Here is a 15,888-nt window from a genome sequence, read left to right on the forward strand (position 1 = left end):
GAGGATTTTGAAGATGATAAACGCTTGGAAGATGTGGCTAAGGGGAGTCACTGTAGTAGCTTTCAAAGCCCTCTAAAACAACTTCAAAACCCTTCAACGTTTTATATACACACTGTAAGTCTATATCAGGGGTCGGCAACCCAAAATGTTGAAAGAGCCATATTGTACCAAAAGTACAAAAAAGTTATCGGTCTGGAGCCGCAAAAAATTAAAAGACTTACTGTATACAAGTGTTATAATGAAGGCAGCACATGATGTAAGTGGCTAATTAGCTATATTAACCTACTATCAAAATTACTATGTGTCGCAGGCTGACGCAAATCTTTGTTGACAGAAATGTTGAAATTTAATATTTATTCTACACATTTTTACAACATTGACAAACATTAGTAAAACTTCTCAGAAGGTGAGATAACTCCTGGAAATGACTGGCTTTTTAATGGCCAAATGTATAGATGTACAGTATGTGTCCAAGTTAAAGGAAATGACAGGCCGTCTTCTTCTAATTTAGTACAATCTTTGCTAGCTAGGTAAAGTTTGCTGTGGTCTGGAACAACATAGCACACTAACAACTATCAGAAATGCAGCCAATAATACTTACAGATAATGTGTCATGAGACATGGAAAAACAAACCAAATAGACAGAGGACATAAGTAAAGGAAATTAAATTAGCTCAAATATACCTACAAATGATGCAATATGTACGTACAGCTAGCCTAAATAGCTATTATTACATTGATTAGCTTGCAGTCATGCAGTGACCGAATATGTCTGATTAACGCTCCAACAAGTCAATCACATCAAAAAGCTCACCTTAGGACATTCACGCACAGCATAAAATGTTTGGTGGACAAAATGAGACCTTTCTGTGGCAGCGTCGGAGAAAGTTATACATGTAAACAAACTGTTGAGTCACAGTCCACACAACGGTGAGTTCGAGGGCCGCTGAAATTAGTAGGACAAAATGGCGCTCGCCAAATACATCAGTACTCAGTGAAAGATAAACAGAAACCTATTAAACAGTGGGCTTTCTAACAATTAGGAAGGTTTGTGTCATGTTTGTCCTCCTTCAGAAACCATGTTACAGCAAAAAACATTTTTCACCCCATTTTTTTTGTACATTTCCATACATTTTTGAAAAAGCTCCACAAAGCCACCAGGGCGCCGCTAAAGAGCCGCATGTGGCTCTAGAGCCGCGGGTTGCTGACCCCTGGTCTATATACAAAACCCAAAACCAGTGAAATTGGCACTTTGTGTAAATGGTAAATAAAAACAGAATACAATGATTTGCAAATCCTTTTCAACTTATATTCAATTGAATAGACTGCAAATACAAAGATATAGACAAGACACACCGGAGCTCTTGTAAAAAGAGCATCGCATGCACTTTTTGCGTCGGATGAAAAGAGCACAGCTCCCTCCCCCCATTCTCACCACATTCTACAGAGGCACTATAGAGAGCCTGCTAACCAACAGCATCTCTGTCTGGACTGGAGCCTGCAATGCCTCAGACTGGAAGTCTCTCCAGAGAGTGGTGAGGACGGCGGAAAAGATAATCAGGACTCCTCTTCCTCCTATCCAGGAGATCGTGAAAAGCCGCTGCCTGACCAGGGCTCAGAAAATCTGCAAAGACTCCTCCCACCCCCACCAAGGACTGTTTTCACTGCTGTACTCTAGAAAGAGGTTCCGCAGCCTCCAAAGCAGAACCTCCAGGTTCTGTAACAGCTTCTTGCCTCAGGCCGTAAGACTCTTGAACGCATCATAATTAAATTATCCCCTCAATTCCCCCCAAAATGGATTAACTCGCTGGAATAAAAAAGACAATATAACATACATCCATAAACGTGGACACATGTGAAAAAGTGCAATATATTTATCTGTACAGTAACCTATTTATTTATTTATATATATGCACCTTATTGCTTTTTTATCCTGCACTACCATGAGCTAATGAAATTAAATTTCGTTCTTATCTGTACTGTAAAGTTCAAATTTGAATGACAATAAAAAGGAAGTCTAAGTCTAATATTTAATTCGTACTGGAAAACTGTTATTTTTTGCAAATATTAGCTCATTTGGAATTTGATGCCTGCAACATGTTTAAAAAAAGCTGGCACAAGTGGCAAAAAAGACTGAGAATGTTAGGTAATGCTCATCAAATACTTATTTGGAACATCCCACAGGTGAACAGGCTAATTTGGAACAGGTGGGTGCCATGATTGGGTATAAAAGCAGCTTCCATGAAATGCTAAGTCATTCACAAACAAGGATTGGGCGAGGGTCACTACTTTGTCAACAAATGCGGGAGCATATTGTCGAAAAGTTTAAGAACAACATTTCTCAACCAGCTATTGCAAGGAATTTAGGGATTTCACCATCGACGGTCTGTAATATCATCAAAAGGTTCAGAGAATCTGGAGAAATCACTGCACGTAAGTGATGATATTACAGACCTTGGATCCCTCAGGCGGTACTGCATCAAAAAGCGACATCAGTGTGTAAAGGATATCACCACATGGGCTCAGGAACACTTCAGAAAACCACTGTCTGTAACTACAGTTCGTCTCATCGAAGATGGACTGATGCAAAGTGTAAAAGTGTTCTGTGGTCTGATGAGTACACATTTCAAATAGTTTTTGCTAACTGTGGACATTGTGTCCTCCGGACCAAAGAGGAAAAGAACCATCCAGATTGTTATAGGCGCAAAGTTCAAAAGCCAGCATCTGTGATGGTATGGGGGTGTATTAGTGCCCAAGGTATAGGTAACTTACACATCTGTGAAGGCACCATTAATGCTGAAAGGTACATTCGGGTTTTGGAGCAACATATGTTGCCATCCAAGCAACGTTATCATGGATGCCCCTGCTTATTTCAGCAAGACATTCTGCACGTGTTACAGCAGTGTGGCTTTGTAGTAAAAGAGTGCAGGTACTAGACTGGCCTGCCTGTAGTCCAGACCTGTCTCCCATTGAAAATGTGTGGCGCAATATGAAGCCTAAAATACCACAACGGAGACCCCGGACTGTTGAACAACTTAAGCTGTACATCAAGCAAGAATGGGAAAGAATTCCACCTGAAAAGCTTCAAAAATTGGTCTCCTCAGTTCCCAAACGTTTACTGAGTGTTGTTAAAATATTGTTACAAATGTTGTAGTCACACTTGCACCCGTTTTATATAGTAGTAGAGTTAGCATTTCTATTTTATTCGCACATTGTAAAGGCAATATAGATATAAGTTACATCGTACTTATCTTGTTAGGTGCTATAGCATCTTCAGAATGTTCGATTCCCACTTTAGCTGCAAGATATGTTCCCATGTTAAAAGTTAAAGTACCCATGATTTTCACACACATGCTAGGTGTGGCGAAATTATTCTCTGCATTTGACCCATCACCCTTGATCACGCCCTGGGAGCTGAAGCGGTGAATAATTTTTGGTGATTTAACCCCCAATTCCAATGTGAGCATCCGCACTGGTTGTTATGCTATCTTTTACTTCAGTTTTTAGTTTTTATTTCATTTGAGGCTGTGATTAGTGCTGATCTTAAATGAACATGTTAACATATTTTAAGTTTAAAATACACAATGTGTTACTTTGCTTTTTGTCTTTTAGTTGGATGGTGACATTCCGACCAGAGTTAAGAGAAACGCTCATGAAGTCATTCTGGATTTCATCAGATCGAGACCACCATTAAAACCAGTAAGTGTGGTACTATTTGTTTATTTTATCATTTGATTCAAATTCATTATACATAAGATGCAGTGTGAAAGAATGCCTACTATGATGTTTTGAGTTAAAGGGGAACTGCACTTTATTTTGGAATTTTGCCTATCATACTCCGGCTTCCTCCCACTGCCAAAAACATGCACCTGGGGATAGGTTAATTGGCAACACTAAATTGGCCCTAGTGTGTGAATGTGAGTGTGAATGTTGTCTGTCTATCTATGTTGGCCCTGTGATGACGTGGCGACTTGTACCACTTGTACTTGGTGTACGCCGCCTTCCGCCCGAATGCAGCTGAGATAGGCTCCAGCACCCCCCGTGACCCCAAAAAAGGGACAAGCGGTAGAAAATGGATGGATGGATTCACAATCCTTATGTAAGACAAAAACACATATGTTTTTCTTTTTTGTGTGCATTCTAAATAGTAAATGCATGCGGTCAAAATTCCACTTGCAATGGAGCCTGTGGCAGTTGCTCTATTCTGCCAATAAAACCCTTAAAAAAAATCCAAACACCTTCCTTAAAGGCCTACTGAAATGCGATTTTCTTATTTAAACGGGGATAGCAGGTCCATTCTGTGTCATACTTGATCATTTTGCGATATTGCCGTATGTTTGCTGAAAGGATTTAGTAGAGAACATCGACGATAAAGTTCGCAACTTTTGGTCGCTGATAAAAAAGCCTTGCCTGTACCGGAAGTAGCAGACGATATGCGCGTGACGTCACAGGTTGTGGAGCTCCTCACATCCGCACATTGTTTACAATCATGGCCACCAGCAGCGAGAGCGATTCGGACCGAGAAAGCGACGATTTCCCCATTAATTTGAGCGAGGATGAAAGATTTGTGAATGAGGAAAGTGAGAGTGAAGAATTAGAGGGCAGTGGGAGCGATTCAGATCGGGAAGATGCTGTGAGAGGCGGGTGGGACCTGATATTCAGCTGGGAATGACTAAAACAGTAAATAAACACAAGACATATATATACTCTATTAGCCACAACACAACCAGGCTTATATTTAATATACCACAAATTAATCCCGCATAACAAACACCTCCCCCCTCCCGTCCATATAACCCGCCAATACAACTCAAACACCAGCACAACACACTCAATCCCACAGCCCAAAGTACCGTTCACCTCCCCAAAGTTCATACAGCACATATATTTCCCCAAAGTCCCCAAAGTTACGTACGTGACATGCACATAGCGGCACGCACGTACGGGCAAGCGATCAAATGTTTGGAAGCCGCAGCTGCATGCGTACTCACGGTACCGCGTCTGCGTATCCAACTCAAAGTCCTCCTGGTAAGAGTCTCTGTTGTCCCAGTTCTCCACAGGTAAAGCTTGACTGTCATCTTCCGGGAATGTAAACAATGAAACACCGGCTGTGTTATCCGGCACAACAGTCAGGTGGTGCATTCTACGGCGGGGGTGCGTTATCTGGCACAACACCTGCCGCAATACACCGCTTCCCACCTACAGCTTTCTTCTTTGCTGTCTCCATTGTTCATTGAACAAATTGCAAAAGATTCACCAACACAGATGTCCAAAATACTGTGGAATTTTGCGATGAAAACAGTCGACTTAATAGCTGGCCACCATGCTGTCCCAAAATGTCCTCTACAATCCGTGACGTCACGCGCAGATGTCATCATACCGAGACGTTTTCAGCAGGATATTTCGCGCAAAATTTAAAATTGCACTTTAGTAAGTTAACCCGGCCGTATTGGCATGTGTTGCAATGTTAAGATTTCATCATTGATGTATAAACTATCAGACTGCGTGGTCGGTAGTAGTGGGTTTCAGTAGGCCTTTAAGGTTTTATATAAATGTTAGTTTTTATGTAATGTAGTAACTGGCACATTTGTAATAACTTTTAATATTTACGTATTTTAAACAAAAAATTTCAAAAATGCATCACGCCGTTTGCTTTTTTTTTTTTCAACAACACTTATTTCTAACTCTTCCAGGCTACATTATACACCCCTGCTACCACCAAACCCCGCCCCCACCCCAACCCTGCTCCCTCACACAGCAACCCCCACCCCCTGTGCGTCGGTTGAGGTGGGCGGGGTTTGGTAGCGGGGGTGTATAATGTAGCCCGGAAGAGTTAGGGCTGCATGGGATTCTGGGTATTTGTTCTGTGGTGTTTATGTTGTGTTACGGTGCAGATGTTCTCCCGAAATGTGTTTGTCATTCTTGTTTGGTGTGGGTTCACAGTGTGGCGCATTATTAGTAAGAGTGTTAAAGCATTTTATACCGCCACCGTCAGTGTAACCTGTGTGGTTGTTGACCCAGAATGCCTTGCTGTCACTTACGTGAGCAAGCAGAAGCCCTAAACAACGTGTGGCTGGACCTGCACGCTGGTTGTAGTGGGCGCTAAATGCTGTACCATCACGGCACGTTCAAGAGAACAGTTGCCTTGAAATTCGTAGTCTGCCGGAAAAATCGGGAGGATTGACAAGTATGACGCTTTCAAGCGCCATTTATATAGAACCCGCGGCCCGCACTAACATTCAATTTTCATATTAAGGTGTGGGCCGCGTGTCTGAGACCCTTGGTTTATACATAGCACAAAGCAAAAAAAAAACTTTGTATGCAGTGTTCAATCAATCAATCAATGTTTATTTATATAGCCCTAAATCACAAGTGTCTCAAAGGGCTGCACAAGCCACAACGACATCCTCGGTACAGCCCACATAAGGGCAAGGAAAAACTCACCCCAGTGGGACGTCGATGTGAATGACTATGAGAAACCTTGGAGAGGACCGCATATGTGGGTAACCCCCCCCCTCTAGGGAGACCGAATGCAATGGATGTCGAGTGGGTCTAACATAATATTGTGAGAGTCCAGTCCATAGTGGATCCAGCATAACAGTAAGAGTCCAGTCCACAGTGGGGTCAGCAGGAAACCATCCCGAGCGGAGACGGGTCAGCAGCGCAGAGATGTTCCCAACCGATATACAGGCGAGCGGTCCACCCCGGGTCCCGACCCCGGACAGCCAGCACCCCATCCATGGCCACCGGATCTGTGTGTCTCCCCTTCCACAAGGGATAGGGGGGAGCAGAGGAGAAAAGAAAAGAAACGGCAGATCAACTGGTCTAAAAAAAGGGGGGCTATTTAAAGGCTAGAGTATACAAATGAGTTTTGAGATGGGACTTAAATGTTTCTACTGAGGTAGCATCTCTAACTGTTACCGGGAGGGCATTCCATAGTGCTGGAGCCCGAATAGAAAACGCTCTACAGCCCGCAGACTTTTTTTGGGCTCTGGGAATCACTAATAAGCCGGAGTTCTTTGAACGCAGATTTCTTGCCGGGACATATGGTACAATACAATCGGCAAGATAGGCTGGAGCTAGACCGTGTAGTATTTTATACGTAAGTAGTAAAACCTTAAAGTCGCATCTTAAGTGCACAGGAAGCCAGTGCAGGTGAGCCAGTATAGGCGTAATATGATCAAACTTTCTTGTTCTTGTCAAAAGTCTAGCAGCCGCATTTTGTACCAACTGTAATCTTTTAATGCTAGACATAGGGAGACCCGAAAATAATACGTTACAGTAATCGAGACGAGACGTAACGAACGCATGAATAATGATCTCAGCGTCGCTAGTGGACAAAATGGAACAAATTTTTGCGATATTACAGAGATGAAAGAAGGCCGTTTTAGTAACACTCTTAATGTGTGACTCAAAGGAGAGAGTTGGGTCGAAGATAATACCCAGATTCTTTACTGAGTCGCTTTGTGTAATTGTTTGGTTGTCAAATGTTAAGGTGGTATTATCAAATAAATGTCGGTGTTTAGCAGGACCGATAATCAGCATTTCCGTTTTCTTAGTGTTGAGTTGCAAGAAGTTAGCGGACATCCATTGTTTAATTTCATTAAGACACGCCTCCAGCTGACTACAATCCGGCGTGTTGGTCAGCTTTAGGGGCATGTAGAGTTGGGTGTCATCAGCATAACAATGAAAGCTAACACCGTATTTGCGTATGATGTCGCCTAGCGGCAACATGTAAATACTCAAGAGTGCAGGGCCAAGAACCGAACCTTGGGGGACTCCGCACGTTACCTTAACATAGTCCGAGGTCACATTGTTATGGGAGACGCACTGCATCCTGTCAGTAAGATAAGAGTTAAACCACGACAAGGCTAAGTCTGACATACCAATACGTGTTTTGATACGCTCTAATAAAATGTTATGATCGACGGTATCGAAAGCAGCGCTAAGATCAAGAAGCAGCAACATAGATGACGCATCAGAATCCATCGTTAGCAGTAGATCATTAGTCATTTTTGCGAGGGCTGTCTCCGTAGAGTGATTTGCCCTGAAACCGGATTGAAAAGGTTCACAGAGATTGTTAGACACTAAGTGTTCATTTAGCTGCTGTGCGACAATTTTTTCGAGGATTTTCGAGATAAACGGAAGGTGGGACACCGGCCGGTAGTTTACCATGAGGTCAGGATCGAGGTTAGGTCTTTTGAGCAAAGGATGAATAACCGCTTTTTTTAATGCTAGTGGAACAGTGCCAGAGGAAAGTGATAAGTTTATAATATTTAGCACTGATGGACCTAATAATACAAAAAGCTCCTTAATAAGTTTCCCAGGAAATGGGTCAAGTAAACATGTTGTTTGTTTTGTCCCATTGACACATCTTAACAATTCCTCTAATGTTATTTCATCAAAGAGAGAGAAACTATTTTGGAGGGCGGTATCCTTCGTAGATACAGTCGTATCTGTGTTAATAGAACCCAGTTGTAGCTGCGATGCATTGTCTTTAATCTCCTTTCTAATGAGTTCAATTTTCTTATTAAAGAAATTCATAAAATCATCTGCTGAGTGGGTGGAGCTACTGGGAGGAGTCCCTTGTTGGGTTAGCGATGCTACTGTACTAAACAAAAATTTCGGATAATTTTTGTTGAGGTGGATGAGATTTGAGTAATATTTAGCTTTAGCTAGGGTAAGCATGTGTTTATAAGTTATTAAACTATCACTCCATGCTTGATGGAAAACCTCAAGTTTAGTAGCGCGCCATTTGCGTTCCAGCTTTCTACATGATAATTTATGGGCTCTAGTTTCTTCTGTGAACCATGGGGTGCGCCTTTTAGGGGCTCTTTTAAGCTTTAGCGGTGCTATACTATCAATGGTGTCGCGCAGGGCGTCGTTAAAGTTGTTAGTGAGGTTATCAATAGAGCCGACATAATTTGGGAATGGTGCCATTACCGAAGGCAGTAGGCCAGCAAGAGTCATCGTTGTGGCAGCATTAATGTTGCGGCTGCTATAATAGTTATTATTATTAGTTTGTTGACAATGAGTCAGGACTTCAAATTTTATATGGTAATGATCGGACATTACTTTAGTATACGGGAGTATCGTAACTTTGGAGGTGGTGACACCCCTGACCAGCACTAGATCTATCGTATTACCGTTGCGATGCGTAGGTTCATTTATTATTTGTGTAAGACCACAGCTATCAATTATAGTCTGGAGCGCCATGCACTGAGGGTCCGATGGGGTATTCATATGGATATTAAAGTCCCCCATTATGATTATATTGTCGGCGTGCGTCACTAAATCAGCAACGAACTCTGAAAATTCACTGATGAAGTCCGAATTGGGTCCTGGGGGGCGGTAGATAACAGCCAGGTGGAGAGGCAGCGGTGTGACAAACCTCATAGTAAGCACCTCAAACGAGTTATATTTATTATTTAGGTTCGGGGTAAGATTAAAGTTTTTATTGTGTATGAGTGCAACTCCCCCACCCCTTTTAATGGGACGGGCAATATGCGCTCCCGCATAGCCAGGAGGAGACGCCTCACCCAGCGCAAAGAAATCGTCTGGTTTGAGCCAGGTCTCGGCGAGACCAATGACGTCAAGATTATTGTCTCTAATGACCTCATTAACTAATAACGTTTTGGAAGATAATGATCTTATGTTTAAGAAGCCCATATTATAGGTAGTGGGCTTTTTTGAGGAGTTTTTGTTGAAATTATCCGTAGTAGCAATATTAATAATGTTGTGTTTATTATGTGTAGTGCACTTTAAATAATTTCGACCATTTCTAGGAATTGATATGACGGGAATTTTCCGATTGTTTGCTTGATGTTGTGATAAACCGAACGCATCATAACTTGCCACCTCAGTAGAGTGCATGTCTACTTCTGACACAGAAAAAACATTTTTTGAGTTGTGTATTGTTCTAAAATAGTTGCTATGTGTGCAGGTATTATCCAGCCTGGCGCTGGCTAGTTCTATTTTGACAAACTTCTCACCCGGACTAGCGCTTCTTTGAGGATTAGCCTTTCGCTTTGTTGTTAGCCCCGCTCGGCATCCCCGCTTCTGCTTCCGCTCACACCGCTTACGTGTCTTCCGTTGACGGTCCCCGCTGGCACTTAACTCCGCTGCTTCGGAGGCCGCTGGATGTAGCCAGCGAAGAATCCCCATGCTAGCGAGGAGGTCGAAAGTACCCGCATCTTTCAGCCTATAACGGCCCGATCTATCCACATCCAGAATCGTCTGTCGGTCGTATCTGATCACGAAGTGTCCACGCTGTGAGCCAGCCATGAAATAGACAGAATTGACGGGTATTTTTGCCAAATCGCTCTACACTTCCAAGAGCGTCTGCAAGCCGTTGCCATCAGGGCGCCGCCATCTTGTCTATTTCATTTTAAATTTCAAAAGATTTTTGTGGCTCCCGTTGTTTTCTTTAATTTGTGAAACTGGTCAAAATGGCTCTTTGACTGATAAAGGTTGCCGACCCCTGGACTAAAGTGATCGACTGTTTATATTAGCGTCCGCTTAAGCAGGTACTTTTTTAGTAATAAGAAAAAGACGATGGACCCGAATTTGATAAGTTGGTCCACATAGACGTGTTGTCGATATGTGATATAAATGAAATCCAGAAATGATTGTCATTATTCTCTTTCTCTAGGTTGCAGAACGTAGCCTGGCACCTGCTCCGCCACAACAACAATCTCTGCATGAGCAGGTCCTGGCTGAGATCAAGCAGGAGCGAAAGCTCAGGCCTGTCGTCCTGCCCAGATCACGACGTAAAAAAAACATAAGCATGCATTTTTCTACTAACTTCAAAGAGTGTCAATGAGCATTTTAAACATGACTACTGCACAAACATTATGAATGACAAAAAAAACACACTTAAAACAGTGCCCCAGTCATGTGACTATCCCCAGATATTCCCCAAAAATAAGCTATCTTATTACTTTTAACCAATAAAGTTAATTTTTAAACCCTTTTAGCAATTATAATACTAATAGTGTGTCAAATATTATAATTCAACCGCTCTTACTACAAACCCCAACACCAGTGACGTTGGCACGTTGTGTAAATCATAAATAAAAACAGAATACAATGATTTGCAAATCCTTTTCAACCTATATTCAATTGAATAGACTGCAAAGACAAGATACTTAACGTTCGAACTGGATAACTTTATTTTTTTCAAATATTAGTTAATTTGGAATTTGATGCCTGCAACATGTTTCAAAAAAGCTGGCACAAGTGGCAAAAAACACTGAGAAAGTTGAGGAATGCTCAACAAACACTTATTTGGAAAATCCCACATGTGAACATGCTAATTGGGAACAGGTAGGTGCCATGATTTGGTATAAAACAAGGATGGGGCGAGGGTCAACCCCTTTGAGAACAAATGCGTGAGCAAATTGTTGAACAGTTTAAGTTTATTGCAAGGAATTTAGGGATTTCACCATCTAAGGTCTGTAATATCATCAAAAGGTTCAGAGAATCTGGAGAAAGCACTGCATGTAACATTGAATGCCTGTGACCTTCGATCCCTCACGGTCTACGGCATCAAAAAGCGACATCAGTGTGTAAAGGATATCACCACATGGGCTCAGGAACACTTCAGAAAACCACTGTCAGTAACTATAGTTTGTCGCTACATCTGTAAGTGCAAGTTAAAACTGTACTATGCAAAGCGAAAGCCATTTATCAACAACACCCAGAAACGCCGCCGGCTTCGCTGGGCCCGAGCTCAACTAAGATGGACTGGAAAATTGTTCTGTGGTCTGACGAGTCCACATTTGAAATTGTTTTTGGAAACTGTGGACGTCGTGCCATCCAAGCAACGTTATCATGGACGCCCCTGCTTATTTCAGCAAGACAATGCCAAGCCACGTGTTACAACAGTGTGGCTTCATAATAAAAGAGTGCTGGTACTCGACTGGCCTGCCTGTAGTCCAGACCTGTCTCCCATTGAAAATGTGTGGCGCATTATGAAGCCTAAAATACCACAACGGAGACCCCAGACTGTTGAACAACTTAAGCTGTACATCAAGCAAGAATGGGAAATAATTCCACCTGAAAAGCTTTAAAAATTGGTCTCCTCAGTTCTCAAACGTTTACTGAGTGTTGTTAAAAGGAAAGGCCATGTAACACAGTGCCAACTTTTTTGCTAATTGTTGCTGCTATTAAATTCTAAGTTAATGATTATTTGCAAAAAAAAAACAAGTTTCTCAGTTCGAACATTAAGTATTGTGTCTTTGCAGTCTATTCAATTGAATATACGTTGAAAAGGATTTGCAAATCATTGTATTCTGTTTTTTTTTACAATTTATACAACGTGCCAACTTCACTGGTTTTGGGTTTTGTATATTTCTTCAATCGATTCATAGAAAAATCACATTCAGCTTTTGGCAATAAAATTGCTTTGGTAAGTATGACGTGACATATTTGTCACACTATAAATCACTCAAAAAATGTTAGTGTTTCAATGATTTTACATGGATATAAGGACGATATTTCCTCATGTTCACTTATTGCTGATTTTGAATTACTATTGAATACATTGAATTTTCATATTAAAATTAGTGTATGAAGTGTTTTGAGAGCATTTTCATGAGACTTTAAATGCAGATCATAGTCATAAAAATCGTAAAATAAATTGCGTCCCGAGCTTGCGGGAATTCGTCTCGCATGGGGTTCTGGAACGTAAGCTGCGGTATAATCAAGGAAAGACTGTATTTTTGCGCAAATAATAAGGAATACTTTATAACATAATTTACAGTAATACCTCAACTTGCAAGTATTTGGCGATACAAGGTGTCTCTCGCCTTTTTGTTATTATTTAAATTGCATGCATAAACTAGTTAGCTCAGGGAATGTCACAGTGAACTGCCCCTAAACCTCTGGGCTTACTTGCTTGCATTAGCTTAGAGCTATAAATGGACATTACTTGGGTTTATTTTTATTTTTTTTACAAACACTCAAAACCATTAGCATCGATCGAGCTTCTTGCTGAGATTTACTCTTTACTCACGGCTTGGCTCCCTGCCCATGCCTGAAGCTACTCCGGAATGCAGTGTCCAGGCAGCCTGTCGCTCGGCCCCACTCTGAACAGGCGCTGTAGTGTCTTCCTGATCTGGTCCTGCTGCTGCCCAGCCTATGCCGAAACAGTCTGAAGGGAAGTCAACGGCTCCTTCCCAGCGCATTGTCTGAAAAATGCCCACTCTTCTCCCCCACTACTCTACTTGTGGGAGATAGCATCGCTAGGAATAGCCGCATTTTCAGTGCCATTACTCGCTGCTAATCGAGGGCCAAATGTATGGACATTATTAACGCTCTCGCCCTACGTCAGGGGTGTCAAACTCAAATACAGAGTGGGCCAAAATTTAAAACTGAACAAAGCCGCGGGCCAAGGTTGAACAAATTAACCTTTTAATAGGGACCCAAACAAGTTTTGCATTGAACATTGAACAAGCAAGGCTTATATTGTCAGGCTTGGTAAAAGGATAGGACTCAGATGCAGAGTAGGGAATTTAGACAGGCTTTTATTTTGACAGCTTCCTTTCACCTCCAAAGTCAAGGATTACAATATCTATTTTAACCAAAAACTAATCGGCAAAAAGGTTCCAAAAAAAATAGGAACAACCTAAATCACTCCGAACGAAGGAAAACACAAAAGCAAAGACAAACTATAATTGGCGCCGTATATGCTATACAATGTATAAACAGAAAACGCTCCAACAGGAGGAAGAAACAAATAGCTATGAAAATTTCTACACTAACGAATCTAATAAAGTATTAACAAAAATAGTCACTCAAAAATTTGAGTAAAGAATGAAAAATAACTGAAACTCACCACTTCGGCTGAATATACTAAATAACAAAAAATCACTCTGCTGAGGAGGAAGAAAGGAAAAACTCAAAATAGTAACGAAGGGATTCAAGATCAAGGAACTTAATCACAAGACGAGGCAAGGCAAGACAAGGCATGGACAGGAACATGGACGCTAGAGAGCACGAATAAACGAAACAATCTGGCACAGAACAAAGGAAGGAGTGGGCTTATAAGACACATGAGGGTAATAGGGAACAGGTGGAAACAATCAGGGAATCGGGATGACGTCAGACTGATGACACAAAAGGAAGGGCAAGTGACCTGAAACGAGAGGAGAGTTACTTTTCAAACTAAAACAAGCACATCACAAGACAGAAAAAACCAAGACAAGACATCCCTCACCGCGGTGTGACATATATAACTTTATAGTGACATGCAAAATCGAGTTTATAATAATAATTAAAAAATATCAATAGCATATCAAATACAATTTAATTAAAAAATTAATGCCTCTTTTCTATTTGCAGCCTTCTGAGGTAAATATCAACATTAAAGGGGAACATTATCACCAGACCTATGTAAGCGTCAATATATACCTTGATGTTGCAGAAAAAAGACCATATATTTTTTTAACCGATTTCCGAAGTCTAAATGGGTGAATTTTGGCGAAACGCCTTTCTATTATTCGCTCTCGGAGCGGTTGTGACGTCACATCGGGAAGCAATCCGCCATTTTCTCACTTTCGTCGGTGTGTTGTCGGAGGGTGTAACAACACGAACAGGGACGGATTCAAGTTGCACCAGTGGCCCAAAGATGCGAAAGTGGCAAGAAATTGGACGAAATTTGTTCAAAATACGAGGGTGTGGGGAAAGCCGACGAAATGGTCAGTCGTTTGTTCCGCACACTTTACCGACGAAAGCTATGCTACGACAGAGATGGCAAGAATGTGTGGATATCCTGCGACACTCAAAGCAGATGCATTTCCAACGATAAAGTCAAAGAAATCTGCCGCCAAACCTTTAGGAAAAGAGAGCGGATGAGGGTATGTCTACAGAATATATTAATTGATGAAAACTTTATTCATTACTCGCGGTTTTACGTAAATTATTATACATAAACTGTGTTTACCAATAATTTAGCTTAAAAACATTTATTTTTTTCAATCATTCGAGTACATTCGGGTAGTCTTGTGTAATGCAGTATTTTGTGTCTATTTAGGTAAGGTTAACCTGAGTGCTGAAATCGTGGAAAAATATATGTTCTTAGCGCGCCTGAAATGGGCTGTCTGCACTCTCAAAGTGCATGTTGTTGCCAAATGTATTTCATATGCTGTAAACCTAGTTCATAGTTGTTAGTTTCCTTTAATGCCAAACAAACACATACCAATCGTTGGTTGGAAGGCGATCGCCGAATTCGTCCTCGCTTTCTCCCGTGTCGCTGGCTGTCGTGTCGTTTTCGTCGGTTTCGCTTGCATACGGTTCGAACCGATATGGCTCAATAGCTTCAGTTTCTTCTTCAATTTCGTTTTTGCTACCTGCCTCCACACTACAACCATCCGTTTCAATACATGCGTAATCTGTTGAATCGCTTAAGCCGCTGAAATCCGAGTCTGAATCCGAGCTAATGTCGCTATTCCTTGCTGTTCTATCCGCCATGTTTGTTTGTATTGGCATCACTGTGTGACGTCACAGGAAAATGGACGGGTGTATGGTTAAAATCAGGCACTTTGAAGCTTTTTTTAGGAATATTGCGTGATGGGTAAAATTTTGAAAAAAACTTCGAAAAATAAAATAAGCCACTGGGAACTGATTTTTAATGGTTTTAACCCTTCTGAAATGGTGATAATGTTCCCCTTTAACTTTTTCCACAGGCTAATAAATTTGAAAATTAAATATCTCGTAGTCCACCCGGACCATAGTCTTGGGGGCGTGCCGTTGGACTGGATGAAAAGCTGACGTGACGACAGTTAGAGGCAAATTTTTGGGAGGGACACTGAAATTTGGGAGTCTCCCGGGAGGGTTGGCAAGTATGAGAATTAGCGGTGAATGCGGTGTTACCTTTTTTTGTTAAGT

The 15,888-nt window shown here is 41.6% G+C and overlaps 1 protein-coding gene across 3 annotated transcripts in view; it reads left to right on the plus strand.

Moving 5' to 3' along the window:
* spire2 (spire-type actin nucleation factor 2) overlaps positions 1-15,888 on the plus strand; it is a 117,078-nt gene that overhangs the window by 44,295 nt on the left and 56,895 nt on the right. For all 3 annotated transcript variants that reach the window (XM_061977731.2, XM_061977730.2, XM_061977732.2), the window contains exons 6-7: positions 3,613-3,699; positions 10,652-10,769. In XM_061977731.2, coding sequence (XP_061833715.2) covers positions 3,613-3,699; positions 10,652-10,769 — 205 coding nt within the window. The remainder of the gene's footprint in view (positions 1-3,612; positions 3,700-10,651; positions 10,770-15,888) is intronic.

This window comes from Nerophis lumbriciformis, linkage group LG18 (genome assembly GCF_033978685.3).
Source record: "Nerophis lumbriciformis linkage group LG18, RoL_Nlum_v2.1, whole genome shotgun sequence".
NCBI lineage: Eukaryota > Metazoa > Chordata > Actinopteri > Syngnathiformes > Syngnathidae > Nerophis > Nerophis lumbriciformis.